The sequence below is a fragment of the Corapipo altera genome, unplaced genomic scaffold, assembly GCF_003945725.1.
Source record: "Corapipo altera isolate COAL_440 unplaced genomic scaffold, ASM394572v1 61411, whole genome shotgun sequence".
Classification (NCBI taxonomy): domain Eukaryota; kingdom Metazoa; phylum Chordata; class Aves; order Passeriformes; family Pipridae; genus Corapipo; species Corapipo altera.
Window position 1 is genome coordinate 4,807,544 of NW_020884875.1, and position 23,072 is coordinate 4,830,615.

Below are 23,072 nucleotides of genomic sequence, written 5' to 3' on the forward strand. Positions count from 1 at the left end.
CTCCCACTAGACCAGACTGCTCAAGGCTTTATCCAACCTGGTCTTGAACAGCACCAGGGTTGGGGCATCCACAACTTCCCTGGGCAACCTGTTCCAGTGTCTCACCACCCTCACAGTAAAGAGTTTCTTCCTAACATCTAACCTAAATTTCCCGTCTTTCAGTGTGTACCCATAAAGAAGATGGTGTCATGGTGTCACAACCAAAGCTGCCACAAAATGTTTCTCTCACAAACGTGTGGCTGAGGAAAAGCGGCGTCTGCGCCCAAAACACGCGAACGGCTCCTCCCAGGGGCTCAGGGTATCAGGCCTGCCCTCCCTCCGTGCCAGCAGCCCTTGTCGCTCCTGCTTGTGCCCAGCCCTCTCCCCATTCCTCCCCGTCCCCCTCCCCGTTCGCCCCTCCCACCGCCTCTTTCCGGCCTCGCCTTCGCGTTTCCTGCCGGGGCGGAGGAGGTTTGTCCCTGCGGCGCCGCCGTCTCGCAGCGGCTCCGCTCAGCGTCATGGCGCTGTCTCTCTCAATGTCAGCGGCCCTGAGGCGCCTCCTCGCCTGGAGCGGTGCGGCCGCGGCCCGCCCGCCGCCGCCCAGGTAACGGCAACGCGGCCGCCCTGCCGCCCACACGGCAGGCACCGCGGCACCCCAGTACCCGCGGGGGCCGGAGGAACCCGTCCCCGGCCTGGGGCTGCACCGCGGCCGTGCCGGGCCGGGGGGGCTGCGCAGGGCCGGGCCGCGGGCGGGGGGCGGCCAGGCGGGCGAGGGGCAGAGTCTTCCTACGTGTCTGTCCGTGTCCGGCTCTACGTGTCTGGGTCTGGCCGTGAGTGTCCTTGCCGCCCGGCTAGCGGTGACCGCCCGCCCAGTGTCCTTGCGGCGCCCGGAGGTCGAGAGCTGGTGACAGGGCCTCATTGCCGAGGAGCCTCCCCTCGACAGCAGCCCTTCTCCGAGATTTGCACCCCACTGTCCTGTTCTCTACCCTGTAGCCTTTCCTCTTTACCCCCTCCTGCAAATACGTTACCTCTTTATGGGGGTGCATAGCTATTTCTTCACTGATCTCCTAAAAATAATGCTGAAAATAGGTGTATAGTTTTTGGTGGCTCATTGTTGTTTGTTTCTTTAATGCAGAGGTGTGTGTTAAAAGGCCAGTACATGACCTAACCTGCAGTCGAAGATGCATGTGTATGTTTCCTGCTGTGCATCTCACAGGACTTAGGCTTCTGTAAGACTCCCTTCTGACAGCAAGAAATAAAGTAGTTCAATGCCATTAACTGTGATTTGGAGTGTTTGCTTTTCAGTGCTACTCGGATCTCTACATATAAACACAAGTTAGTTTCAGTAATTTTATTTAAATCTGTGGGTGTCTTTATAAATATATGTATGTGTGTGTATATATAAACACAGAGAAAGCTATATATGCACACACAGAGAAAAAAGAAGTATAACCATATTATTTTTTGACATTTTTGTCCCATTAATTCCTTCTAGCTTTTCCTTTTTAAAATGGGACCTGTTTTATGGCATTGAAAGTTAGGTCTCAGTCTCCTAAATATGCTGTTGAATCTGTGAGTATGAATTTTGTAATTCCTCTATGCTAATGCAGAAACTTACTGTTCATGTTCAACTGCTTGTTTTTGCCCATCTCTGTGGTTTTGACAGAACTGCTGCCTGTGCCATGTGGTAAATTGGGTCAGTCACATGATTCATGTTAAAAATAATTCTGTTCATTTGTTTTAAAGTTTTACCACTGTGTTGAAGTAGTTATTTCAGAAAAGATAGTAGGGTGTAGCAGGGGTGGGTATGAACAGCATGGAAATGTGAGGTAGGAACTCCTAAATAGGGATTTCTTTTTTGAAACAGTGCCTTAGGTTCCTTCCCTGCCACAGAGGGAGTAGAAGAATTAGTGTCCCTTAGTGCTTTTAGTAAGAGGGATGTTGAAAATACTCCAGACCTGAGAGGGAATGGAACTTATGCTTCACATTCCATAGGAGAGTGGCCTTATCATGAATCAGGGGGTTTCTTGGAGAAGCGGGAGAGAAGAACATTATGAGTTTGTCTTACTTCGAGTTTTACACAGCTTTGCAGTCATTGCTTGTTGGAAGAGGGAGAATAAAGTTTTTTGTGGATTGAGGAAAAGACATTTCAAAGTAAAGTACTCTTGGCACTATGAAGGAATGGTGGCGGCTGTCAGTCATTGCATAATTTTTGTAAAGTAATTATTTTCTTGATTAAGTAGGCGTGAAACTTAACATCTTTCGTCTTGTCCATTACTGTTTTGTATGAAAAGAATTCTTAACCAGCCTCTGTAGTCTCCCTCCTTGGGAGTGAGAATCAGTGTGTATAATTACAGAAAAGGATTTAGGGCTCTACATTATAAATTCAAGATGTCTTCCTTTACTCACAGTGGGGTAATAAAATTAGATGGAAGTGCATGGGAGAAAGTGCATATCTTGCTTTTGTGCTTTGTCTTACTTCTTGTAAGCCAACTTTGGGTTTGTTTTCCATTGTTAGATGCCATAACCTTTCTTAGGGAGCATGTAATCGCTTGTATTTTACCAGAAATCTAGATAAATTTCAGTGTACAAACAGATACCTCAAAGTTTGGCAGTTTATAAGTCCCATTTCCAGCTTTAGTGTCTCACATCTCCCAACCTCACACAGTTGAATCTTACTCTAGAAACTACTTATTTTCCAGTTACAATGATCAACAAGTGTCCAAAAGCTAGTGGTTTGCAGCATATCTTGCAATTGGATATATGGATCCTGAAATACTGGTTTCCTTTCAGAAAAGTATTTTGACAGATACAGTTTGGTACAAGTAGCTTCTTTGTTTCAGAGTATATTTAAAGTATTTGTCTGTCTAATTTATTATTGGAGTAATCTATGTATTTGTCAAACTGTAGAAAGAATGTACTATACCAGTATGCTAGATGTAGGTCTTAAAGAAAATAAAGTAAATAAAGGCATTAGAATTACTAACAATAAAAATGGTTGCTGTTCTTAGGCCATGACTGAAGAAGATGCTGGATTTGTCACCTGTGAGGGCATTTGAATGATTCTTACATCGCTTCAGCAGTTTGCTTTTGTTTACTTAGATTCAGAGTAAGGTTTGGTTGGTAAAACTTTGTTAAGCTACAGTTGCATGTTTTTTGCCTAAATTAGGTTATGAGGGGAATATAGCTTATTGTTTGAACACTGTAGGATTAAATTTTAAACCTTCAAGATATAGTTTTATTTGCAGTGGGGTTTTTTTTCTGATTTTTGCATGTAAAACTTCTCATACCTCTCCAGTTTTCAGAACTTCAATTAAATAATAATATGTCTTCCCTCTGATTTTGAAAAGAATTCCCAAGATCACTTTTCAAGAGTTACAAGAGAAATTCCATTCTAATTTTCATGAGCAATATTTGATTCTTAGAAATTTTATGACATCTTCTAATACTGATTTTTCAGTACATGTTTAAGCACTTTAACATATGCATGCCCAAGCCACCTGCTGATTATAAACTGGTGACTGGTAACACAACATGGGAATAAGTGTTTGGTCCAAAGTTAAGAGAATGTACAGCAACATTCCTTGTATTTTTATGAAGTTCTGAGTGCCGGTTTAAATCAGTTGTGCAGTGGTTACTGAGCCCCTCATTTTGTCTGGTGGTGAGCCTAGCAGACATCAGCACCTGGCTTGAGCTCATTCAGAAAGCAGAAGTGCATCCTTAGCCTAAGTCACATTTTTAAGCTTTCATGTTGTAAGATCTATCAAGGTTTCAGGAGCTTGAAATTATGTTGAACACGCTCTCTGGAGTTTGACCTAAAAACTGCAGTGTTTTCTTGTATTAGAAAATACAGACAGGTGAAGCTGGGAAAAGAAACTTCAAACAAATTTCTGCTGTCCTGGGAATCAGATGTTTGTTTCAAAACCACCAGTATGTCAGAGAAGCCCTTTATATCACAATATAAAGCCCTTTATATCTGCAGTCAGAATATGGAGATATTAATTTCTGTTCCAGAAGCAGAATATTTTGTGTGTGCAGGTGTAATACCTGACAACGTGCTTTCTGCGTTTCACGATAATGGATTTTTCATGTCATTTTTCAGATGGTTCTCTAAAATATGTTACCTTCCTCTTGTAATTCTGTTTAAATATAATAGCAAATGTTTTATTAGTTTATCATGAATAGATACCTGAGGTTATGAAAGCAAATAATTATGGACACTTATGTAGTACAGAGCCTGTTATTCAATTCATACTCAAGAAACTGAAGAAACCTGGAATGCCATATAAGTCTCAGTTTTCAGTTAATGTCTATTTAAGCAAACTAACCCCGCAGTAAAAAAAGAGGAAGACATTTTTGTGGCAAAATAAAGAACTTATAAAACATAGCAAAAAAATGTAATTTTTTATCTTGTCCTTTCCTGAAAAGTAGAGACAATGTTTATTAACATTTTAAAAAAAAATTACTTCAAGATAATTAGCTTACTCTTTTGTGTTATTGTTTGGTTTGGTTTTTTTTTTTCCTTTCCTCAAATAATGTTGAGGTTTTCGTTGCATGTCCCTACCAAGTCATGCATTAAAACAGAGCTTAGTAGACTTCCCAGAGCTAGATCTGCATAGTACAGAGAGCTGTATGAAGATGAACAAATCTCTCACTGAACCTGGTTGATAGAAGCACAATTTGGCCAGTGTTAGTGCTAGCCAGTGTGAGATGTTTGTCAAATCTGGAATAAGTAGCATGTTGCAGCAGTTGTATTACTTATTACTTCATCCACCTGTAATGTGTGTCTCTTACGTACATTACTCCACACAATATATGAGAGTGTGTGTGGTGGTGTTAGGTTCAGAAGTTTCACATCAGAAGTTACAGTTTTCATTAATAAAAACCATAGTTCTGTAGAATTGAATGTTGTTAAAATTATTTCCAGTGAGATGTATCATCTGCATAGAGTGCTTGGAATAAAATTTGAAGATAACACCAGGTGAAGAAGTTTTTTGCAGTCTTGCTTTTGCTGTGTAAGTGGGGTTTATAGATAGTTTCATTTTGGTTACTCACAGAGGAAAAAGACCTTTTAAAATACATATTTGGCTGGAATTTTACCATTTTATCTTGACTATCTGTTTTGGTTTTAATATATATCAGAGAAGCTACAGTGAATCACACTAGCTTACAACACAGTAGCACAACTGAAATCTGGAATGAAATTCCAGCGTGTTTTTTGGACATAAAATTGTGGTGAAATGGAGAGTTGGAGCAGGCTCAAGATGAAAGATGTGGAGAGACAAATGGACATAGACAAGTGGAGAAAAAGACAAAATCTGCTACAGTTTGTACACTTACCAGGCATCAGTTTAAAAAACAAGACTCCAGGCAGCACTGAGTGTGTTTGTCTGATCTTGTAGATACCCTCAAGCAGTGGTTTGGGGGTAGGTGTTTCGTATGTCTAAGTGTTTAATTCATTTAAAATCCATTCCCTTTGACTCTGTCCACATTGTTCAAATAGTTATTTTGTGGTAAAGAGAGAGTCTAGGAGTCAAATCTTGCATGTTCACAGTGGCTGAAAGCAGCATCACTGGTTATGTGTTGCAGTCACAGGTCCTTTGATGACAGCCTGGTGTCTGGCTGTCATGAAGAAAGGCCTTCTTTCCCTATCAATTTTGCGTACTTTGAGGGAGAGAAGAGGATATTTCTGACAAGTAGGATGATTTGAGCCCTCTTGCAGTCCTTTATGTAGGATCTCAAAGTTGCTAATCTACCATGACTTGAATAGTTGCAACAGGACAACATACTGTCTTATTCTGGGCTTTTGTGTTGTTCATGGATATTCACCGTTATTAGGATGTCAGAGTGACTCTGGTGAACTGGAATGGTATCTTAGATTTCCTGCTTTTGCCTTCTCTGTTTGGCATTATAGGAAGCGGGGTGTAGGAGTGCTCCTTTGAAATAGAAAAAACAAGCTTTGGAAGGCCCCCATGAAGTCACAAGAATGTTGGATGTAATGGAACATGGGAGCAATAGGATGTTGCTGTCAGTGTGAATTCTGTCACAATGAAAAAGTGAAATACTGTGTATCGTAGTTTAGTAGTGAGCTCAGATCAAGATCATTCTAGTTCTTAAAGCTATGTGGGATTCCTGTAATGTTGAAGTTCCTGTAAAGTTGAAGTACTTTCATTATTGGTCTCTGTGTTGAAGAGGACAGGTAGAAAGCTGTGCAAGTAAGAGGGGCGGAAAGGGAAAAGGATGGGACAGCCGAAGGTTGAGAATGGGGGCAAGGAAGAGGTGCATTGTTCTGGAGATGGCCGTTTTTCTAATGTAATTATAGAGAAGTAAGTGGAGCAGGCATCATGACAGCAAGATGTTCCTGATAAAGCTTCTTAAATTGCTGTTAGTTACTGGGCATATAACTTTGAGTACCTTATTTTAATTACATTCAGTTCCTTTACTTTTGGGAGTTATGGTCTTCAGCAAGTGAAGGTTTAACAGAGGCAAACAGACAGATATTTAAGGTATATTTGTGTTGAAAGATAACAAGCAATAGGCTTGCTTCTCCACTAAAAGAGCTGTAAGTTCTTCTAACCAGCTCTGTGGCAACTAGTCATTGTGGGCTCAGAACTGTAGGTTGCTTACCTAAAGTTTGGCATACCTTTAAAAAGGCATTATTACATGCGATAACAATTTTTTTCAAAAATATACTGATTTGAGAACCTAATAATCTTCATTCTCCTTTGAAGATTTGAAGGGGAGTGGAGATACAAATAAAACCCCCAAACTGCACCAAAACAAAAAACAAACAAAACCCCAAAAAAGCTATTAAGGGTAGTGGTGAAGTTTGTTGCCAATAGTATCCTAAAACAGAAGGACATAATACTTTCCTTCAGGGTCTAAACTATTTAAAATAGATTCCGATACTGCGTTTGAAAATGACACTTTGTTTTCAAGACAATCCACCAAACATTCTTTATGGAAAAGGCTTTCATGTTGGTATTTCCTATTGCCAAATATTTGATATCTTGAAGTTTGAGAAATATACTTGTAGAACTTGTTGCAGTGAGTTGAAGCACATTTTTTGTCAAATAAATAATTTAATAGTAAGATTGTGAAATGTCATGTGAATACATGGGGAAGGAGAATTCAAATGCCAGCTATCAATAGATAGAATTTCAAATCTATGTTAGCAAAATAATAAAATTTGCTTTAGTGATGGAGGTTTAATATATACTGTTCAGCAGGTTTAACTCATCTGTATTTGATGAAAATTACTGTTTTAAGAGACTGAATTACTGAGAGGCTTATATAGTTAGCAGGGAAGCATGAACCTGCTCCCAAAAAGTTTTTAAGAAAAAACAAGTTTAAAACAAAATCTTCTTTTATACTAATAATTTCAGTAATTTGTATAATCCTTAAGAGCTTAATGTTTTATATGTTTTACCCATGTGTTAAAAAGTATACCTCCAAACTGTCTTAAGATCACATCCTTTATTATTTCTCATAAAAGATATTGCTAAGCTAGCAAAAGGCAAACTGAACAGTTAACATTACCTTCTTTATAATGTGTATTTCCGTATTTCCTAAGAAATTAATGGTGTTATTTCTGTCTGACTTACAATGTGTAGTTGTTCTCTCCTAGCAGTGTAACAGTGTATTTATGTACCATTTTGTCATTAGCCACTTCCTAGCTGCAGTAGTTTCTGTGTGAATCTTCCATTGACCCATGGATGATGTTGAGAAAGTAAATTAACTTTTGACTCAATAAGACAGACTGTAGGCAGCTCCAGAATGTGTGTGGGCAGACAATTCTTGCAGCTGCTTATTTTTTGAGTATTAACATGAAAGATTTCATAAACAGGACCTATTCAGGTTTTTTTAAATCAGATTTCATGTATTTTTTATAAGATATTTGAAGACCTGTCTTTTATGAATTTATTCTGTGTGTGAATACTTCTGATAATGTAATTTGCAATAAGTCTATTGAAGTAATCTTCTACTAAATGTTAGCAATGCTATTTGTCTTGAAGTCCAAACTAAAATTTCGCTGCAGAGGACAGCTGTTTAATTTTTCATCTTTTCTATATCTTTCAGTAGTTTCAAAGGAAAAAAAAGAGAAAGCTCTTCATGCAGTAGCTCTGATTGTTCTGTCACGTACTCGAAGAGTATTTGTATGTGCTGTGTAAGTTATAGGAAGGAAAATTCTGCAGCAGTGATGTTTTGTCATATTTCAGTGTTTGTGCCTACCAGAGAGAGAGAGAGAGAAATAATCTGAATGTTGTTGTCTGAACTGGAATTCAAGAATAACGTTTGCATTTGAAACGCCAGTGTTGCCTTAAGGGTTTACTCCACTTTAGAAAAGGGTGAGTAATACCAAGACTAGCAGTCTTCTTTGAGAGAGCTAACAGGTGCTTAGGGAGTAAGAGCATTAAAAGAAAGAAAGAAAGAATAGTACTAGTGGAGGAGAGGATCAGCCTATAGGTAAGAATACAGGGGAACACACAAATAGGATAGCTAATGAGGTTATTTTAATTCTCAAAGGTGAGTTCTCAAAAATGCTTGTAAGATGTGTTTACATTAATAAATAATGGTAAATGGAAAGAAAAGTTATTATTGAAAAACAGGGCACTCAAGTTTCTTTGAAAGTAGACTTAATTTATGTAACTTGGTAGTTTCATTATATTACTCTTGTAACACAAAATAATTTGTCCTTCAACAATTTAAAAAATTGTTGTCCTAAGATTGCAGATGCAGATACACTATGCAAAAGAAAGGACTTTTTTTTTTTTTAGCTAGTGCCATGTAGTTGTTGCTTGCACTTGTATGTAGAGTAGAAGTTAAAGTTTTGGTGTGATAATTTTTTGTAAAACTTCTGTTGGAAACACTTACATGGGTTGCTTGCATTTCAGCCAACTATTTGTTTTCGTCTCAAGACAGGTGTATATTGTAGAAGGTATTTAACCACACTGGCACCCACAACTAAAAACCTGTGTAGTTAGTATGTTTTTAAAGTAAGATTTAAAATTAGTCATTATAGAGAGACTACATAGGAATTAAGTCCTTTGCTTTGGTTGCGAAGTAATGAGGCTGAAAAACAAGTGCACCTTGCAATATTATATACATTGGGAAAAAAATCTGTATTTGATAGGAATTAATGTAGCAAAGTGTCAGGGAGCAGCAAGGGCTGTCTGCTCCTGCAGGTAAGGCAAGCTGGGAGCTGAAGGTGACCACAGCAAGGACAGTGCCCTTACTAACGAGGATAAGAGCCAGAGCCAGGCCTGCAGGTGGGTGCACTAATGATGTCACTTAGGCAAGGGCTGAAGACCCAAGGTGAGCTTTTAAATGGAACTCCAGGGCCAAAGGCTGGGATCATGGAGGTCCAGTGTGAGGTCCTGTGTGACGCCGGTCATGGCCATTAACACCTGTTAATGCCCTTAGGATCATGATGCATGGTCTGACAGAGTTTATCTTCAGGCCACTAATGTTACAGCACTTGAAAACTCAAATTATGTTCTTGCATCTAAGGTGGCATGTAACTCTGGAGTCAAAAATGTATTGAAATATCATGGGGGTTGTTTCCCTCAAGGGTGTGTGAAAAGGAAGTTGGAAATATGTTAGCAAAAGAACAATGTGAACAGACTGGTCAAGTGATGTGATTAAGGTGTGTGGCATAATGGAGAGTAGCTAAGGTATGTGATAACTGAGGAATGGCAACGGTTCAAAGGGGAATTGAGGATGAAAGCCTGATGTCAGAAAGGAAGTTGAAGAGTAAGGTGGCTGAGACAAGGCAAAGTTCACAAATAAAGTGTGAAATAAAATCATACACAATGATATTAGCTACATTGTCCCATCTTCATCCAGAACAACTGGAGAGAGCATACAGTTCTGAAAAGTGACCCTCTGTAGGTCGCATTCCATTTGTGAACATTTGACTGTCTCTAAGTGGCTTGTACTGCAAACATAAATTAATATATATCTCTTAGAACAGTTTGTCATAGCTGCCCAACAGCTGAGGCCTACTAGCCAAACAGCTTATTTGACTTTTGTGAACCATTATAAACAAAGATGTAGTTTTCCAGTAACACTTTAAATGATTCTTTTTTGTGCTGTACTTTACAGCTCAAATGTTTGAAAGCATTAAATAAGAAAGAAGTTGCTTTTGTATATATGCCATATTTTACAGACCTTGTATTATTAGAATAAGAATTAATTAAGCTTGTAAGTGCCAGAAATCAGTTGGCAAACACAGAGGAATCTTTACTTTTTTTTTTTTTTGGTTAATTTTACATGATTCAAAGGCTCTTTTTCAAAATGCACAAACTAAGACAGAGGTGGGTTGTGGAACATTAGTTTCATTCCTCGCAGTTTTGAAATTAAACCCTTTGACTTTTGTTGTTCTTTTTTATAAAGAGCACATTTTTTAGTTTTGTCAAGTTATATGGATGCCTGAATGTGTATTTGTGGGGAGTTTGACATTTAGAAAGCACAAACAGAGCAAATGTGTCACCTGTGTATTTTATCTTTAATCCCTATATAACTTTTCTCTCTTCCTTTTAACTTTATTAGGCTTTCTAACTAGAGAATGTAAAATTCAGTTGATAGTTGATATGGGCTGTGCAACATTTCTAGCATTGTTTGTCTTCTGACCGACTTGCCTGTAAGAGGCTTCTGGTTCTTGGGGAGCCTGCTGCTCTCAGGTTGTGAACTGAGGTTAATTCCTAAGGTTAGGTCTTCTGATTTGGAGAGTAGCATGTAATGAAATGGTTTATCAGCAACTGTACAGATGGCAGTAGTTGAGAGCTCCTGTTACCTGAGAGCAGTTGGACAGCTTAGAAATTATGTATTCTATTGCTGTAAAAGTAGTACATCACATCTCCTTTCATAATGAGTTTTATGATTTCTACAAAAAAACCCCACTTAAATTATTTTGGGTAATTTTATTCTTAACACTTTAAGGCCCTCTCTCAAAAGCATTTCTAGTCTGTTCGCTGTTATCTGTCAGAGGCCACTGGCATACTCAGAGTCAGGTGCATGAGGGTCTAGGAGCATGACTTTTTCCAGATGTTTAGTTGTAAATAGTGACTCAGTTTGTGTCCAAGCACATTGAGAAATGCTTTAATATCAGCCAGAGATTTGCAGAGAACTGTTTCAGGATGTGCAGCTGTCGCTTGCCACTGTGCTGACTTGAACCTAAGCTAGCTCTGTGAGTTTTTGCCTGAACCGTTCCTCAGCTCAAACTGTTTTCATTGTATGAGTGCTTATACTCAAAGGCATGGTGGAGACACCTGTATAACTCTGCAGGAGTAGGTTGAGCCTGCCTTTGTGTACTGTCTGCCTGATGTGGAGCCTTCTGAAGGGCCGGTCTTTGTTGTGTGCTCAGTGGTGTCTGCTCAGTTAACTGGCTACTCAAATGGGCCCTGTCTGAGCTGGGGACAGTGCGGACTTGGTACTAAGCTAACCTTTCTTATTACTTCTTGACTGCAAGAAAGGTGGTTAAATGAGGAAAACTGATGGTGGGCAACTCAAGTCATGTCTTAACAAAGCTGACTTGTGTCCTGGGGGCTTAACTGGAGTTCAGAAGTGGCTACAGTGCTCTGGTCCTGGGGTAGTTCTGGAAGAACCATGTCTGTCTTTGCGTTGTAGCAGTGGGTCAGCTGATACCTTGTTTGAATATAGATAGGTCAGTAGCATTTTCCCAACTGTGGGATAATTGAAGTAGAGTCTAAAATAACTAAAATTTGATTGTTTGCTACATAATGAAGGATTTACTAGTTGAAAATTTAACTAATTTCAAAGAATCATAGAATATCCTGAGTTGGAAGAGACCCACAAGGATCATTGAGTCCAGCTCCTGGCCCTGCAGTGGACAACCCTAAGAATCCCACTATGTACCTGAGGGCATTGTCCAAACACTTTTTGAGCTCTGTAAGGCTTAGTGCTGTGACCGCTTCCCCGGGGAGCCTGTTTCAGTACCCAACCACCCTCTGGGTGGTCTGAACCTCCCCTGACACAGTGTCAGGCCATTCCCTCGGGTCCTATCACTGGTCACCAGAGAGAAGAGATTAGTGTCTACCCCCATCTTCCCCTCATGAGGAAGTTGTAGACTGCAATGAGGTCTCCCCTCAGTCTCCTCCAAGTGGAACAGCTGCTCCACATACAGCTTCCCCTCCAGACCCTTCATCATCCTTGTTGCCCTCCCTTGGACGCTAATAGCTTAATGTCTTTTTTATATTGTGGTGCCCAAAACTGCACACAGTATTCAAGGTGAGGCCGCACCAGTGCAGAGCAGAGCGGGACAATCCCCTCCCTCAACTGGTTGGCGATGCTTTGCCTGACGCCTCCCAGGACACGGTTGGCCCTCCTGACTGCCAGGGCACTGCTGACTCATATTCAACTTACCATTGACCAGGATCCTCAGTTTCCTTTCTACAGTGCTGCTCTTCAGCCTCTTCTTCATCAGTCTGTACATCCAGCGTTGCCCCTTCTAGGTGCAGAATCCGGCACTTGCCCTTGTTAAACTTCATTTGGTTGATGATTGCCCATCTCTCTATTTGTCAGGATCTCTTGGTGCAGCCTCTCTGTCTTTGAGGGAGTCAGCAGCTCCTCCCAGTTTAGTATCATTGTCAGACTTGCTTAGTATCCCTTCCAGTCCTGCATCCAGGTCATTTATGAAGATGTTGAAGAGCACAGAGCCTAAGATGGAGCCCTGTGGAACCCCACTAGTGACAGGTAACCAATCTGATGTCACCCCATTCACTATCACCCTCTGTGCCTGACCCATAAGCCAATTGCTCACCCACCACATGATGTGTTCATCCAGCTGTGTGCTAGACGTTTTGTCCAGAAGGATCCTGTGAGAGACAGTATCAAAAGTTTTACTGAAATGCAAAAAGATTACATCAACTGGCTTCTCTTTATCAGCTGGTTAACTAGAGTTACCTGCTATAGAAGGAAATTGAGAAGCAGGACTGTTCCATTTTGAAGACGTGCTGGCTGTGACTGATGGCTGTGTTGTTGTTCAGGTGTTTTTCAATAACTCTCAGAATAATCTTCTCCATAGTTTTACCAGGCACTAAAGTGAGGCAGGCCTGTAGTTTAATGTTTATAAAGGCAGGTGAACTTAACATTTAACTTTGAAGATGGACACTTTAAGTTCCAAACCACAAGTCAAATGCTTATTTTCATGCTTATTCAGTACATTTATATAACCATTGCTTCTTTTCAGAAGGCATGCCTAACAGAAAAGCATAGTTGTTGCCCTGTTTTCCAAACACACACCTGGGAAATAGGAAAAAAAAATATTTCATGTGAACTTTTTAGCAAGTAGAAGCAGTGTTTATATATTTGTATTTCCATTTTGGTCATTTTTACCACTTAAGACAGAAATGTCAGTAGTTTAGCTTAAATGGTATTGCATTTATCCATTCAGAAACATAATTTACTGTGTTTATAATTTAACATTTTATAGGCAACGGAAAAAGTATGATTAGCCAATATTGTCAGAGTATGAAAGTATTTATGAATGAGGAACTTACTTTTCCTCCAACCACAAAAGTTACTCGTGCAGTTCCAACTACAGTATAGAACTACATGGTCTCCACAGGCAGTGTTTGGCATTATATTCCATATTTTGCTTCTGTTGGGATGTAGTAAGACTTGTAAATGAATCTGGGTAAAAATAAAATACTGTGGACTCTAAGTCATTATCACTTGAATTATGATAGTGAATTTAATACCAAGGAAGCATTATCCCACTGTATTTGAATTCATCTCTCACAAGTTCTACTTTACAAGCTGTTTTTATGAAAATGTATTATATTGGGATTGAATACTGTGATCTGTCCTGTATTCAACATTGTATAACAGGCAGTCATTAATGCCTTTGTTTTGTGTGCAAGAACTTTATACTGATCTGGTTTTAGTCTGTTTAATCACAGTGTATGACTGGGTTGGAGGCTGTGGAAGTTGAGCAGGTAGTTTCTGTGTTCTTTTTGTTCAGAATTTAATGGTTTTAGGGTGGCTGTACATCGTGGAGCTTACATTATTCTTTATAAATGCGATAATGTTAAAAAAGGCTGGTTTCATAAGAATTAATGTCTATTCAATGTATTGAATGATTCATCATGGCTTCTGCTTCTGGGTATATATATATTCACACCTCCTGGTGCCCTGGTCATTCGGTATCAGAATACTTAAAACACCATATAGACTTACTTCGCAGTGACTGTCTTGATCTTTCATGTGGCACATGGGGTTTTCTTCAAGACTTTGTTTCACCTGTATGTTGTGATCTGATTACCTGTTTTGTGATACCTGGTTTTCTTTAACATATCTCCTACAGTTGACCAAAAGGGGGTGCTAATAGATCAAACAGTCAGATTTGTTGCACAAAGAGGTTAAGGAGATGTTTTTGTGCAATGGATCAAGTCCCAGCTACTGAATTATATCAGGTAAATACCAGTTTTCACATCTGGGTGTTGTGTAACATTGCAATCACAGCATTGCTCTCCATGGAAGGGAAATTCATGCCGTGTAAATATGGCAGCTTCTTACCATGTAGGGGTTAAGCATGGGCTACTTAGCAGATATTTAAGATGTTCAAATTTGTTGAATTTTAGAGATTGAATACAGGTACATAGAACTACCAGGTTATATGTTCAACTGAGATGCCTTAATATCCTTTATCCTGATATCACAAAAGACATCCGCTGTCCATTTTTTTATTGTTTGATTTCTCCTGTTCTGCAGAACTGGTTAATGGCATCAGCAGAGCTGGGGCCTCTAAGGTAAGAAGGAAAAAGGAGACCTAAGTAGGTTTCCTGCAATAAGGAACTCTGTGTCCTTATCCCACAGTGGGAAAGATGGTTGAGAGACCTGATACTGGTATGGATATTTTAGTTCTCTTGCAGACTGGAGAACTTCCAGTGGTTTCTCACAGAACCTCTTCATTTGTGTAGCAGAGGTGTAGAACCCGTTTGTGACTTGGCTGGAACAGCAGATGGTGGCGGAAGGGGAGTGCACACTCCTCGTGGAAGACGTGGTTAGGTGATCACAGCCATTTGTTTTTCCAGGACACATGATACCTATAGAAAGTTTTGAACTCTACAAATGCCCATTTTCACTAGTAGTCCTCATTAATTCATTTCATGTTACTGAGCTGATGTAAGACTTTACAAGTATTTAATAAGAAGACTATGTAGTGTAGTCTTTGCCAAATTTCTATTCCTGTCTTTTCTACACAGTATAAAAGACATTTAAATTTATTGTGAGACTCTAAAATAACAAATGGCAGCTGTAACTCATTCTAGATGCAACATTCAGTTCTGTTATACCACTATAAAGAATTGTGCACTGTGGAAGAAAAAGTTACTTTAACCTTTTTAAAATTCCTAACACTAAAACACAGAAATATTAAAGTATATTGTTTTGTAGCACATATAAAAACAGAGTTCATGCTGAACTGATCAGATTGATGGTAAAGACAAAATTTTGTTATACAACATTACGGTTTAAGTGAACTTTAAAAATTAGCATAATTAAATAATTATCTATTGAAAATATTAACTTATAATAGTATGAAATAATGGTACAGGATCATATAGATCAAGTTTAAGGAATTTATATGCCCGATACAGAAAATACTTTTGTAAGTACAAACTTGAATGATGGTCTCAGAAGGCAAAGGAGCTGCTATACTGTGGGAAAGTATATGCAAAATCACAAAGGACACAGGTGACTTCTTTTTGTAAACCCTAATTTTACTTTTGTCTTCTGTAATTTTCAAGGGTTCTTATTTTAAAAGGCTAGCTGTTCTAATAAACCCCGACTTTAAAAATTAAAAGCTTGTTTGTTCATCACTAATGAGCTTGCTATCAGGAAAGCATTTGAACAGATCAACAACAGAGCTGTGACCAGTTTGGAGTCTTGTCACACTTAGTTTATTAGATAGTAACTATGAAAGAAGTTTGTTTGATATGTGTTTTGAATAGGGTATTAATGGGCCTAGAAGGTAGCAGTGTTTATTGTTGCTAGCCACATGTAAAACTCTCTTTATGGTTTCTGAAATTTAGAATTATTTTACCAGTCTATTTATGAATATTTATGAATATTTTACCAGTGTATTTATGAATTCTGTGTAGAGTAATTTTAAATGAGAGTTTGATTAGTCTTTGAAGAGGGTAGAAATGGAACTTCCTGGTCTTAAGGCTTCATCACAAGATATTTCAGCAGGGGGGAAAAAAAAGCATAAGCAGTCAAAAAGAGGCAAAATGGGGTAATGCGTACTCATGTTGCTTACAAAGAGAAAGGAAGAAAATAGCTTACCTTTCCAGAGGTCAGTAGCAGAAAAAAAGCAGTAGAACTTCATGAGAATGGAGCTGTCAAATTGTGTTTTATACTTCTGCAAGTTTATCCATCACAAAAACTATCTAAAAGTTGGCCTGAATTTGGGCAGAAGCAAATATTAATGGGAAATTTTGTGAGAATTACTGTATTGTTCAGGACATAATAAAAGGCTTAAATTGAGTTGTACTTTAATGATTTAGATTGCATATTCATTAAATTTGAAGGTAGAATAGGTGTTTTAAAGTTTATACAATTTCTAAGGGGAATCTTGAGCGATGAAATGATACTTGCCATTGTGGGAGTTTGAGAAGAGAAGATTGTGTGAAAAAAGTCTGTTTCCTGGTTCTCTCCTCAGTTAAGTGCCTCACATTAGGGACAAACTTGAAATGAAGCCTGTTGAAAATTAAACAAACATTCTGGGAATTAAGAAACACTTTCTGGTGACTTCCAAATCTTAGTATTTCAGTTAACGTGGTATTTCAGAGATGCTGGTATTTTCCAAGCTCCAGATTACTTTCCTATGAGAGATGCAACAAATGGAAGAATCAACAGCCTGTCATCTTTAAAGCAAAACTGGTATTTAATGTATTTTCACATGGGGGTCTCTCTTTCACTGACTTAAGATTCGCTTTCCTAGTCTAGTCCAAAAGCCAATTTTCAATCACTTTTCAATTAAGAAGTCCTGAAAGAAAATACGTGCTTTCCAACTCACTGCAATCCAGGGATGGACAGAAGGCAACATATGTAAGAAATGTACAAGGTTTCAAATTCCGGCAACAATTGGGCATGTTCCAGAACCACGTAGTCAAAAGAAATGGCTTTGAAAGGTGATGAAGAGGAGTAGAAGATGACTTAGGTTAGTAAGCTGTCCATCTGTTTTTGAAGATGAACTGAAACATCGTGGGCAGCTGCAAGGTGTGTTACCTTGCAAATTACCCCAGTTGACAGAGACACCTTGTGCAAAAAAATCAGCTACTCCTGTACAAAATGTGGAGGCATCTCAGAAAGAACTTCTGCTAACCTTTAATCTGGTGGGAGTTTTGCCCTGCCCTTCCCTATTAACTATAAAGGTGCTAGTAAAAACAGTGTCAAATGACATAATGCTGAGTGGAAATAATTTTGGAAGGGCATGGCATTTATACTTCTCAAAGCTTTTCCAATTTAAAACAAAACAAGCAACTCCCACACAACCATATTCAAACTGATGTGTGCTAAATTGTGTTACAAACTGAACTTTTACAAGAAAAAGTATGATTATGATCAACCTTATTACAATCCTTGTGTACCCAAAACTTTACATATTGATCAGACCTCTTCACAGAGCAAGGGTCAGAGGACTTCTTGAGTCATAGTCTAGATTACTTTTCTTTACAGAAGGGATTAATTAAATTGCATAATCCAGTGTTGTTCTTTGGACGTATGTTAAGTAGTGTTGTGAACACTGTATCACGTAAAGTTCCAGAATACCTGCAGAATACTACTTTGATACTAGAGCTACTGAAGCAGGGAAGAAACTGATTTTCCTATTACAATGTTTTTTTGGCTTATTTAAGATTGGACATTTTGTGGCTTCAGCTTGTTGGGACTGGAACACAAGTGTAATGCTGTTCAGAATATTCTTAGGATAACTTCTGTCTTTCTGTGTTATTGAATAAGAACCATATAACAAGCTTTTATCCTAGAACTCTGGTATCTGTCTATTCTGTTTTTATGCTATATTATTTTACATGCACAAATTAAAAAATAGTAGCTCTGTTGAGCCAGAAGCTCTCTGGTACAGAGGTTTTTGAGGTAATGGAGTGGTTACCTTTGATATTTATTAAATTGTTTTCCTTCCTTGCACTTGAAAACTTCTGGTTCTTCAAACAAAGTAATCTTCCGAACAGATTTTGTCACTCTAAATAGTAATAGATGTGTCTGTCCATGTCAGAGTTGGTGATTCTATAAACTTTGTGCTTTGGAGAATTTTTGAATTCCATTGAATCAATTTGAATTTCCATTGGCACATGAAAGGTAATTAATAGAGTGTAATCTGGATTAGAAGTATAAATTCAATATTACTGAACTTTGTTCAGTTGCTTAGTTTTGTAAGATTCTTGTGTTGTATAGACAACTCTCTTCTTGCATTTTGCTTTCTCATTTGTTTAAGATGACCTTAATTAGATATGAAGCACACTATTGTCTACTTGGATTTCTCCAAGGGTTTTGATATGGTTTCTCACAGCCTCCTTCCAGAAAAATGGATGTGTTATAATCTAACAAAGTGACCCTTGCAGTGGGTGGGGAACTGGTTGACAGGCAGCACCGAGAGGGTGATGGTACAACGCTCCCTTTCATGCTGGCAACATTCACAAGTGGGGTCCCCAGGGATCAATACTGGGCCCAGCACTTTTTGGTATCATCATAAGTGATTGGTGGGATCAAGTGTACCCTGATAAAGTTTGCTGATGATACCAAACTGAGTGAGGAAGTAGTCACTTTGTAAAGGAGACTCGCCTTGCAGGAAGACCTAGAAGGCTGGAAGAATGGGCTAACTTACAACGTTCCACGAGGGCAAGTTGTTGTCCTTGCAGCCTGGGAAATTGTAATCCAGGAGTGCAGCATAGTCTGGGTTCTGCATGGCTGGGGACCAGCTCTGGGGAAAGGGACCTGGCGGTCCAGGAGGAAGACAAGCTCCGTGGGAGTGATCTTTGCTACTCAGCAAAGAAAGGCAACAGGCTGCAGGGTTGTATCAACAAGGGCATCAGCACCAGAGATGAAGAAGTTATTATCCCACTCTTTTCAGCATTTGTCAGGCCACACCTGGAATACTGTATGGACAGGCTAGAGATGTCCAGAGAAGGGCCACAAAGCTGACCAAAGGACCAGGAATCCTGCTGTATAGGGAAAGGCTGAGAGAACTGAGTTTGTTCAGTCTTGAGAAGAGAAGGCTTACAGGAGACCTTGTCATCATGTTCCACTATTTAAAAGATCCTTACGCAGAAGGTGGAGACTCCCTTTTTACAGGGAGTCATATGGAAAGGAAATTAATGATACAAGTTACTCCTGGGGAGATTTCAGTTAGACACAAGAGGAGAATTTTTTACAATGTAGTAAGACAGCCATTGGAACAGTCTCCCCAGGGAAGTGGTGGGTTCCCCAGTGTTGGACAATTCAAAGATTCAGCTGGAGAGGGTACTGGACCATCTTGTCTAGACTGTGATTTTGCCAAGAAAGGTTGGAACAGATGGTCTTTGAGGTCCCCTTCCAACCTGGTATTCTATGATTAGCTCAGAGAATTAGGCTGCTTGGCTTGGTTCACCTGCTGTGACATTATTTTGCCAAAAGATGATTGGTACTCCGAGGGCTGAACCCTGATGTTAGTGACATAATACAAGTTAAGGTCAGCTTTTACTTGTTGATTCAGTGATGTGGAATTGGGTCCTGTGTTTCCATGTGTACCTTACAGATTTAGCAATTATGCAAGAAGATTAACCATATTTCTTGGAAATGAATAAGCTGACCCAAAATGATTTAGAAAGTAAGCAAAATAGTTGTGAGTTTTACCCAGTCAAAACCAGAAAATTGTGTTTGCAGTATCAACTTAGGGTTTGTTTAGTAATTTTTTGTTTGGGTTTGGTTTTGGTTTTTTTTTTAATTGGTAATGTTCTGCTGTTAAAGTGTAGAATTGGAGCTTTACCATTACAAATAGATTTAGGATTTTTTTTCCTGTGATGCCATCATTTTCAGGATCAGAGTTCCAGAATGCTTGCAGCAGCCGTGTGTTTTTCTGTCTGTTCGTGACAAACCAGCTACTGTACATTCATATAGAGCAGTACAGTCCTTGCCACTGGCAGTCTCTCTGTGACAGAGAGCCTGTAGGCTGACATAAAGTGCAGCCTGTTGTGAACTACTAAGTGGGAGTCTGCCAAAAACTCAGCAGACAGAACTAATTGGGGAGAAAAAGGATTTTTGTGCCCTCATCTCTCCCTCTTCAATTTTTTTTACAAGACGGATATTGTTAAAGTAACTTGTTTATGTAAGATTTGTCTGCCTCTATTTTCTCATTGCATGAATCATTTTTTAACTTCAAGTCTTGCACCGCAGGTCACTGAGCACTTCCACATGGCGGCTGGCGCAGGACCAAACTCAAGACACGCAACTCATCACAGTTGATGAAAAATTGGTAAGAGTTTTCTACTGAATACTGCTATGATACAGCCTTCAGGGTTATTTCTGCACAATATGCATTCAGTATGGTATTCCGCATTCTTCTAGGAAAGCCATATAAATGTGAACTACAAAGCAACAGTCCCTCATACATTTTTAAAAGGGTAACATCAGTAAAACATAACTATGTGATTGCTTAACACTTTGAATGCCATATTTCAATGTAAAATGATCAGTACCTGACCTGTTATTTTTTATATTTTGGTCGAGGACCAGTGTGAGCTGTAATTAATAATTTATTCTTTTTGAAATTTGCATATATTTTCTGTGTAGTGAAATTACACAGAATTTTGCCAGCTCCGTAATATTTTCTTCATTAGGACTCATATTACTGAAGATACTGTGTAAGGAAACATCATGGAAGATTATTGTTACTATGCAATATACACTGTAGCTTTTGAATATGCATGAAGGTTAGATTACAGCTAGAAACAAATGCATAACATTCTTCTGCTAATCAGTAGCAGATCAGAAATTTGGCAGTCTTTTCTTGTAAGTTCTTCCATAATGTGTGGTCTGTTACTCTAGATGCAACCTGACACTTATGTTTACATTATTCAATAGTATAATTTTTGTAAGACTTCTGGGGGGAATGCATCACAGCAGAAGCATGCTTTTCATTGGGGGTCATATCGCTTTTGAATCTTCAGGAAAAAAACATTCCTTTGTATGTTCCAGGCGGTTCACATTGTGTGTACTTTTTTGTATCCCCTTAACTACCTAAGAAATATTTGGAATTTGTATTTATAAATTGTACATTTGCAGTGATAACTAGAAGTTGAGACAGCTGAAGTTTAACAGGCTACTGGAAAAATCCCCCACACCTACTTTAACAACTCTTTAGTGCTTTTTTCTTGTATGTTTTGTATGTAGATGTAACAATAATACCTACATACAGGTAAAAAAAGTTATTAAACTTTCTGAATTTAAGAAGTAACAGTATAATTTTAGGTTCAGAAATTAAGGAAAAATTAGTACTTAATTCTAGCAGACATGATTATCTTGCTAATCTAGTTGCATAACTAGGAATTCAGGAACTTTGTACAGAGTTCATGAGTCACTGTGTAAATAAGATTCAGCAGACCGCATTTTCCTAAATGAATTTTAGATGTAGTGTTCTTTAACAGTAAAAAAAAGTGTATATCTAAACAGAGGTTTTACAGTGCCTGAATTTGCAGTATCACATTTCCCTATTGTGGCCTCAGGTGATGGATGCATAGATGGAAAGAGACAACAGCACAAAGACAGACACACAAGATAAATTCTCTTCTATCTTCCATTTTGTGTTAAAATGTACATTATCCAAAGTTAGGGTTGTACTATCTACAACTATGAGAGTTTATACTTCCAGTTGAGTGAAAGTGAAACTAATTTGAAATACAACTATTCACTTGCTGTAGTGTTATTGTAAAATGAATGTAACTGAAGTGCTTATTTCTAGTGTAATTGTATGTTGTCATCAAGTTGAAGACTCTCTTATTATAGTTGCTGTGATTTTTTTGCAATCTCATAGTTGCAGCCTTTGAATATTTTTATTTTTATATATATAATTTATATAAACTATTACTTTATCTTTAGTTGTATTGAGTACTAGGTTAAATGTCTGACTGAATAGTATTTCCCTACAGTGCTGTGCATGTAGGTCCACATTCTATATGCACAAACCTTTTTTTTCCAGATTATTGTAGGACCTGAAATAAAATGACAGAAAATAAGAATAATTTGTAGATTTAGTTAAATTTTTGGAGTAATTAATGTCATAAAGTAACCAATAATTCATATTCTGTTAACTGGCAAAAATTATGTCCTGTTAGCAAGGAAAATATTCACAGAAGGGTTTGATGTGGTTTTCAACTCTTTCAAGATTAGGAGAAGTTCTTTAGACATTTGTTAAACTTTATGGAAAAGTAGAGTACCTTCTTAACTTATTGTAGGTTGCTGCAGTATTTTTCCTAATTTTAAGTAGGATTAATTAGAACCCATTAAAGCTAATTTAAGAATCTGCATAAATTTTCTTTAATTAATGTTGCAAAGCATAACAAAACCATTATTTCCTTGCAAATTATAATTAAACTGTATTCTGAAAGTTGATACTTAGTCTTTAATTTCAAAAGACCCCTTCTTTCATTTTACTGATTGTTAGAAATCCTTAAATCGTATTTTGATGGATTTGTGATCCTGGTCATATATATATATATATTTATTTGTTTTAAAGCTGAACATCACCTTATAGGTGCTTTTACGTGCACATCAGAAGACAGAGCAAGAACAGGTGGAAAGTAGGATATGGTTGTGCTTGTTTGCTTTGCTCCTCTGAAACTTATTTTGAAACTAAACTCTTCTGTGACTTGACGTTTACAGGGCTAGTAGAGTAACCTTGTGGTTGTTGAAAACTTTCAACTGCATATTGTAGTGTAATTAATCTATTTCCAATGCTTTTGTAGACCTTGTGTTCATATGTGTACATCCATATGCTAGACTTTGTTCAGCAGGAATTCCTTTGAATTACCTAGAGTCTGATTGGGTTCTCTTTGTGTTGGTAAAAACAAATAGAA

The 23,072-nt window shown here is 38.3% G+C and overlaps 1 protein-coding gene across 4 annotated transcripts in view; it reads left to right on the top strand.

Moving 5' to 3' along the window:
• The first annotated feature begins 425 nt into the window (after positions 1-425).
• NDUFS4 (NADH:ubiquinone oxidoreductase subunit S4) overlaps positions 426-23,072 on the top strand; it is a 47,146-nt gene continuing 24,499 nt past the window's right edge. The window contains exons 1-3 of one of the 4 annotated variants that reach the window (XM_027635369.1): positions 749-883; positions 14,713-14,750; positions 20,395-20,473. In XM_027635369.1, the coding sequence (XP_027491170.1) occupies positions 14,722-14,750; positions 20,395-20,473 (108 nt within the window). In that variant the 5' untranslated portion in view covers positions 749-883; positions 14,713-14,721. Of the gene's footprint in view, positions 584-748; positions 884-14,366; positions 14,415-14,712; positions 14,751-14,947; positions 15,010-16,791; positions 16,885-20,394; positions 20,474-23,072 lie in introns of those variants that run through there. The other 3 variants (XM_027635368.1, XM_027635366.1, XM_027635367.1) reach the window with 3 other exon arrangements.